The sequence below is a fragment of the Pseudophryne corroboree genome, chromosome 4 (genome assembly GCF_028390025.1).
Source record: "Pseudophryne corroboree isolate aPseCor3 chromosome 4, aPseCor3.hap2, whole genome shotgun sequence".
NCBI lineage: Eukaryota > Metazoa > Chordata > Amphibia > Anura > Myobatrachidae > Pseudophryne > Pseudophryne corroboree.
Window position 1 is genome coordinate 838,938,331 of NC_086447.1, and position 6,653 is coordinate 838,944,983.

The 6,653-nt window shown below is 47.1% G+C and overlaps 1 protein-coding gene across 2 annotated transcripts in view; it reads right to left on the reverse strand.

Annotated features, from left to right (window-relative positions):
* PLCB1 (phospholipase C beta 1) overlaps positions 1 to 3,250 on the reverse strand; it is a 1,298,702-nt gene extending 1,295,452 nt beyond the window's left edge. The window contains exon 1 of one of the 2 annotated variants that reach the window (XM_063918579.1): positions 2,855 to 3,248. In XM_063918579.1, the coding sequence (XP_063774649.1) occupies positions 2,855 to 2,953 (99 nt within the window). In that variant the 5' untranslated portion in view covers positions 2,954 to 3,248. Of the gene's footprint in view, positions 1 to 2,854 lie in introns of both variants that reach the window. The other variant, XM_063918580.1, reaches the window with a different exon arrangement.
* Positions 3,251 to 6,653: the final 3,403 nt, after the last annotated feature.

The window sequence follows — 6,653 nt, forward strand, 5'->3', positions numbered from 1 at the left end:
AAGATTGGCAAATTCGCCACTGGCGCCCTGTGCTCTTCATAGATGAAAGCAGGTTCTCACTGAGCACATGTGACAGACGTGACAGAGTCTGGAGACGCCAAGGAGAACGTTCTGCTGCCTGCAACATCCTCCAGCATGACCGGTTTGGCAGGGGGTCAGTAATGGTGTGGGGTGGCATTTCTTTGGGGGGCTGCACAGCCCTCCATGTGCTCGCCAGAGGTAGCCTGACTGCCATTAGGTACCGAGATTAGATCCTCAGACCCCTTGTGAGACCATATGCTGGTGCGGTTGGCCCTGGGTTCCTCATAATGCAAGACAATGCTAGACCTCATGTGGCTGGAGTGTGTCAGCAGTTCCTGCAAGACGAAGGCATTGATGCTATGGACTGGCCCGCCCGTTCCCCAGACCTGAATCCAACTGAGCACATCTGGGACATCACGTCTCGCTCCATCCACCAACGCCACGTTGCACCACAGACTGTCCAGGAGTTGACGGATGCTTTAGTCCAGGTCTGGGAGGAGATCCCTCAGGAAACCATTCGCCACCTCATCAGGAGCATGCCCAGGTGTTGTAGGGAGGTCATACAGGCACGTGGAGGCCACACACACTACTGAGCCTCATTTTGACTTGTTTTAAGGACATTACATCAAAGTTGGATCAGCCTGTAGTGTGTTTTTCCACTTTAATTTTGAGGGTGACTCCAAATCCAGACCTCCATAGGTTAATAAATTTGATTTCCATTGATAATTTTTGTGTGATTTTGTTGTCACCACATTCAACTATGTAAAGAACAAAGTATTTATTAAGAATATTTCATTCATTCAGATCTAGGATGTGTTATTTTAGTGTTCCCTTTATTTTTTTGAGCAGTGTATATATATATATATATATATATATATATATATAACACACACACACACACACACACACACACACACACACACACACACACACACACACACACACACACACACACACACACACTTTGTGTGTGTGTATGGATGATACACAAAAATGGAAAGTGGCTGATTACAATTATGCTGCTAGTGATTACCACACAAACCTGCAATGTCACCTTTCACATAGCAAATGATAACTCATCAATTGGTATACAGAGCTACACTGAATGCACACACTATAACACACACTATCCCCACTGATACCTGCTATAGGCAGAATGTAAAATGTAACATAATGTAAAATGGGAACATATACAATGGACTTTCAGAAATGTTAATAAAGGATTTATCAGGTGCAGTATATAGCTTCTTATTTTGAGTATTGTTGATTTAACCAGAAATATTTGAAAAAGCCGTCAGTCATACTTTATTATCTAGGGTTTTACAGCACTTTAGTACACACTATCACATGAACAGATAAGAAGTGGAAAATGTTTACTGTTTCTAATGTACTATTTACTTAACTATTCAACTCCAAGAAATATAAAGAGATACAGTATTCCAAAAAAAAAAAATAAAGATATGACAAAAAAAAATAAATGAAGCTTAAATAAGGAAATATTCTAATTAATTTTAGGCATCATGTACATTAATTTTTTCGTGATCCAAAAACTATGACGACATTCAAAGGGGGTCATCAGGAACCCCTATAGAACACTGAATATCCCTACCCTTGCTTCAAGCTTGCACTAATACAAGAACTTCTTTTTCATTCATATATTATTTTAGGGTACGCACTACCGATAAAAAAATAAATACCATTATTATCATTATTGAAAAATAGTTCTTTGAAGTTTTCGTTAATTGACTTATAATGGCTCATGTGTGAATCTCGTGTTAAGGTTATACTCCGAGCATGACTCCAGCCGAGTGTAACTCTAAGTGAGACTCAATGGTCGGTTGCAATGTCAGTGGCTATTTTACATGTACTTCATTGGGTACAAAGAAGTGACTGAGCTACACAGAAAGTGCAGTATTATATATAGAAATCAGGCAGGCTGTTCCAGCACAGCTAACAAACTGCACACACAACCACCTGTTTGCTGTATCAAGCAATGACCAAGTGGAATCTAATGACTGTGCCTTTGCTTAGCTCGTCTGTAATCCCTTTTAATGACTGCATGTACAGTACCTGCTAATAACACATTAGGAGACGCAGCATGAGGTGACAGCTGTCAGTGAAGGCACTCAATGGATGTGCCTTACATATACCTCAATCATTGACTCACCATGGAGCCTCCTGTATCACCTGGATCCTAAACCCCCATTGCCTGTACAGGAACCAGCAATTTACTGTACCCACATCCACTTGTCACTGCTTCCATGTGACAAGATGCCTTATTCCGTGTGGGCTGTGGAAACCTTACGCACTCTGCAGTAATATTTATATCCTTCTTTTTTGACTCATCTTGTTGGGGGGAAAAAACTATACAAAGGGATTGTTCTTGGACTTAATCACTTCTACAGTATGTTAACCCTTTCTATGCAGCAATGGTGACCCTGGCATAGTGACTGTCCCTTGAGCAGCATAAAATCAGATTGATTGACCTGACTTTTTCTTCCGCCTCAGCATACTGCATGGCCACCAGCTGTTTCTGACAGCAGCCCATTCATTTCCTCCAAACCAGCCCTTTAAACTCCAGTGACCCTTATGTCCACAGCAGACAGCCCCAGTGCACATGGTGCCATGCCCCCCACTGACTACTTAGAGCCCCAGGCACATGGTATCTTGCCCCCCACTGGCTGTACAGAGCCTAGGGCACATGGTGGCATGCCCCTTACCTGGCACAGGTGAGCATAAATGGCTAGATGCTGACTATGATCACACATCCAGGCAGCACAAGTGACACATACATACATACATATATATATTTATATGTAACATATATACTCACATCATCCCATTTGATACACTTGGATCCTTTCTTCAAGGTGTCAGAGACGCAGACACGTTTGAGCTGCAGCGCATGAACCCCTGGCTGTGCCCCAGCCATGTCCACACATTTATGCTTCCACAGTGGGGAAAATGCAGCAGGAGGGTGGAGAGACAGTCAATCCCTGTTCGGCAGAGGAGACTGGAGAGTGGCCGGGTGGAAATGCTATAGCTGTGGGATGCACAGCTGATCTATAGGAAAGACAGGCTGAGCCAGCAGCAGCAGCAGCAGCAGCAGCAGCACAGTACTCACAGTTCTGCCTACTCCTCCAGCTGCCTCCTCCTCCTACTGCTCCAGCAGCGAGAAGCAGCATTCAGCACTTCACCCCCTTTGCCATGCACAGAGCAGCAGCACACACATTGCATATGCAGCGCCCTGCGCCCTGCCCTGCAATCACAGCCAGCCAACTTCAGTTCACCACCACCAGGCTGGCATGGCTTGCAGCACAGCGCCACCTACAGGGACATGAGTCACGCTGCACCGCTCGCTGGCCTTCCCAGGGCGCTGATAACTGTGTAATGCTTTTAGTGCACCAGTTCCCGCAGTCAGCACCGGTTTTTAGGCAACCTGTAGGATTGCAGCTGTCGAGGAACTACTAATCCCAGCTGCATGACGGCCATGTGCAAATGTACTACATAATGTAAACAAGTAAGACTTTAGTGAACGTAATGGTCCCACAATGTAATAAAAAATAAAATAAAAAAAAACAAGAGTTGAAGAAACACTAGTATAGGAGCCGGAGGAACTTATTAAATTGCATAACCACCCACTGCTCCCCTTTATATAGACCACACATAACTGTACTTATGCTCTCTTCATATGTCCCACTGACCCCAGCATAACATTGCTGTTTGACTGGAGCATTTAGTCCATCAAGAACTTCTGCAAACTTGTTGGCCCAAAATGCAATATGTATCTCAGGGGCATTTTAAGAGAGGAGATGACATGCGGGCCCTCTCCTCTCTGGCAGCGAGAAGACTCTGGCTTTATGCAGAGGTCTCCGGAAACATGGCGCCTGTGCCTTGTTTCATGTGACATGTCTATTGCGCATGCGCAAAGTACAAATCACAAAAGAAATGGCTGCTGTGGCCATTTTCCCAGTGACGTATGTCTGAAGCACCGGCCGCTGTCGAAGGACTCTGGAGGGGTAAGTACAATTAGATGGGTGTAGGGTGTGCAGTGTGTGCCCCCCTGGACCCAGGGGCACGTATGCACCGCACACCTTGCAACCATTATAGATACGCCTACTGTATGTCACTTGTGGTACCCGTGTTTGTGGTGCCTCTCCTGGGCGCTAAGTAACCCTATTTGCAGCTCCTGTGGCTATGAAAAGGCTAACTTTCCCCCTTCTGTTGCCTAGCAATACCCCGACTGAGGGAACTGAGTGGTGGGGTACTGGGACCCAGGAGAGCCGAGCCGTTAACTTCCCAAGAGCGGGAATCTAGGGGAGCGGGAAACTTGAGGAGAGAGCTGCGTGCCAAGAAAGGGGAGAAGGAGTGGAAGTGTGTTGTGGTGTGCGCGGGAGAAGAGCCGCCTTGTGTGTCAGGAGGAAGACGCTGCTGACTGAGCAAGACGGGGAACCGCTGCTGCTGCAGACAGATACCCGCTGGAGGGAAGAGAGAGGAGCAGCCGTGCGAGTGCAGGGAGCGGAGACGGAGCCGTGTCAGCGCCAAGCCGCCCATCACAGCCGCACAGGTATACGGGGGAGAGCCGGAGCCTCCCGCATGGAGCAGCTGAATTTACTGTATATATTTATGAAGGGACCCAGACGTTGCAATCTCTAATGGTTAGTCAAACCAATGAGGTGGCAGGCCACACACCCTCTGCGAACTGGCCACACCCCTAAACATGGGCCCCTACCACTGCATTCCCCCCGGTGGGCCCTACATGTGCCAGTCCGACACTGACTGCGTACAGTTATTTCTCTTTTTAAATACAAACATTGCTTAATGCTGTGCCTCGATAAAGACCCGCTGAGGGTAGAAACGCGTCGGCAGCAGCAGGTGAACCTGGTCACTATCCGTATCTAGCGGGGAGCAATACAGACGGGGGAGAGCAGAGAAGTTTGGCGGCGTCTGCAGCGCCTGGAGGTTCCGTGATCTAAGGACGGCCAGCGGTGTCCGAATAACATCCACGGGGAGAGCAAATTCCGTAGTGGTGAACACCGCAATAATAACGGCATCCCGAGGATCTGGTGAGCTCCACTGAGTATATCTATAGAACCAAACGAATGTACTGTTTTCTCCTGCCGGAATTGCCCCGCTTAGATTGAGAGACTTTCATTTAACGTTTGAAATAAAAGGACTTCTTGTGTTTACCTACATTGAGACGATAAAGTAGATTTCCTTTATGTGATAAAATCGGACATTATATTATAATATATTTATCTTATCATATTTCATCTGATTTCTGTGAGACATATTTAGGAATAGCGCTGTTATATACCTTGGTTTGACTTTCTTCCTTTGTACGATTGATATTTGGGCAGTGTGAGCTGACCTGCCACAAACAAAGGGAAACAGCTGCATTCGTGTTAAAAGCGCTCTATACAGAGGATAACACTATATTGGACGGATTGCTTAATGTCCACTTATTTATAAAGATTTTTCTTTTTACAATGTCAAGATGGAGCATGCAACTAAGTACTCACTGCCGCCACTTCTAGGGTAAGCGTTATGGTGCCTTCTCTGCTTGCCTAGTTGAAGTGTATATTACAATGTCAGCACTAAGATGCTGATTCATACTTGTACGCCATGCCAGTGTTGTTGCAGTTGAGCGATTATCGCTGGACTGCGCATGCGTCATTGCCATAATGCACACGCGCAATGATTGTATTGAAATTATGCTCGCAGTAATGATTTATTCGCAAGTAGTTGACAGGGAGCGGCTGTTTTGTGTGACGTAATGGCGCATGGCAGCAAAAATGTGAGTGTTTTCGAGGTGTGCATCAGCCACGGACTGCGATCCTGTACGCAGGAATCACATCTCCAGTGTCTCAGTTGAGGCGGCCATTCTGAGAGACCTTACACTTACTCAGCGTTTTAATGTTTCCCGGATCTGCGTCACTGCTGCGAATAGGTGCACTGTTGCGGTCAGCTGCGAAGGCTCTGGTAGGTTTCTCTATACAAATCCCGGCAGCTGTAACATTAGCATATTTTCACACATCCTTTATGTCAAAAATTGCAGAAGAACCCCCCCCCCCCCCCTCTTCCCCATACTGAGAGAGACTATAAGGGTTGGACTGGCCCACAGGGATACAGGGAAAAACCCGGGAATGTGGCCTCAGAAAAGGGGACGTGGCTTTGCGGTAAAGCCGCAATCGCGAGCCATGCCCTTATTTCCCGTCACTATGGGGGCATGGCCAGTGAACTGTGAGCTGCTGCCAATGCCCCCAGTTCCTCTTGTCTCCGTGAATAGATGCTGTGCGCATGTGCACAGCGTCTATTCACCACATCTCTGCTGTGCGCATGTGCACACCGTCTATTCACCGCTGCTCTGCTGTCCGCATGTGCACACCGTCTATTCACCACTGCTCTGCTGTGCGCATGTGCACACCGTCTATTCACCGCTGCTCTGCTGTCCGCATGTGCACAGCGTCTATTCACCACTGCTCTGCTGTGCGCATGTGCACAGCGTCTATTCACCGCTGCTCTGCTGTGTGCATGTGCACAGTGTCTATTCACCGCTGCTCTGCTGTCCGCATGTGCACTCCGTCTATTCACCGCTGCTCTGCTGTGCGCATGTGCACACCGTCTATTCA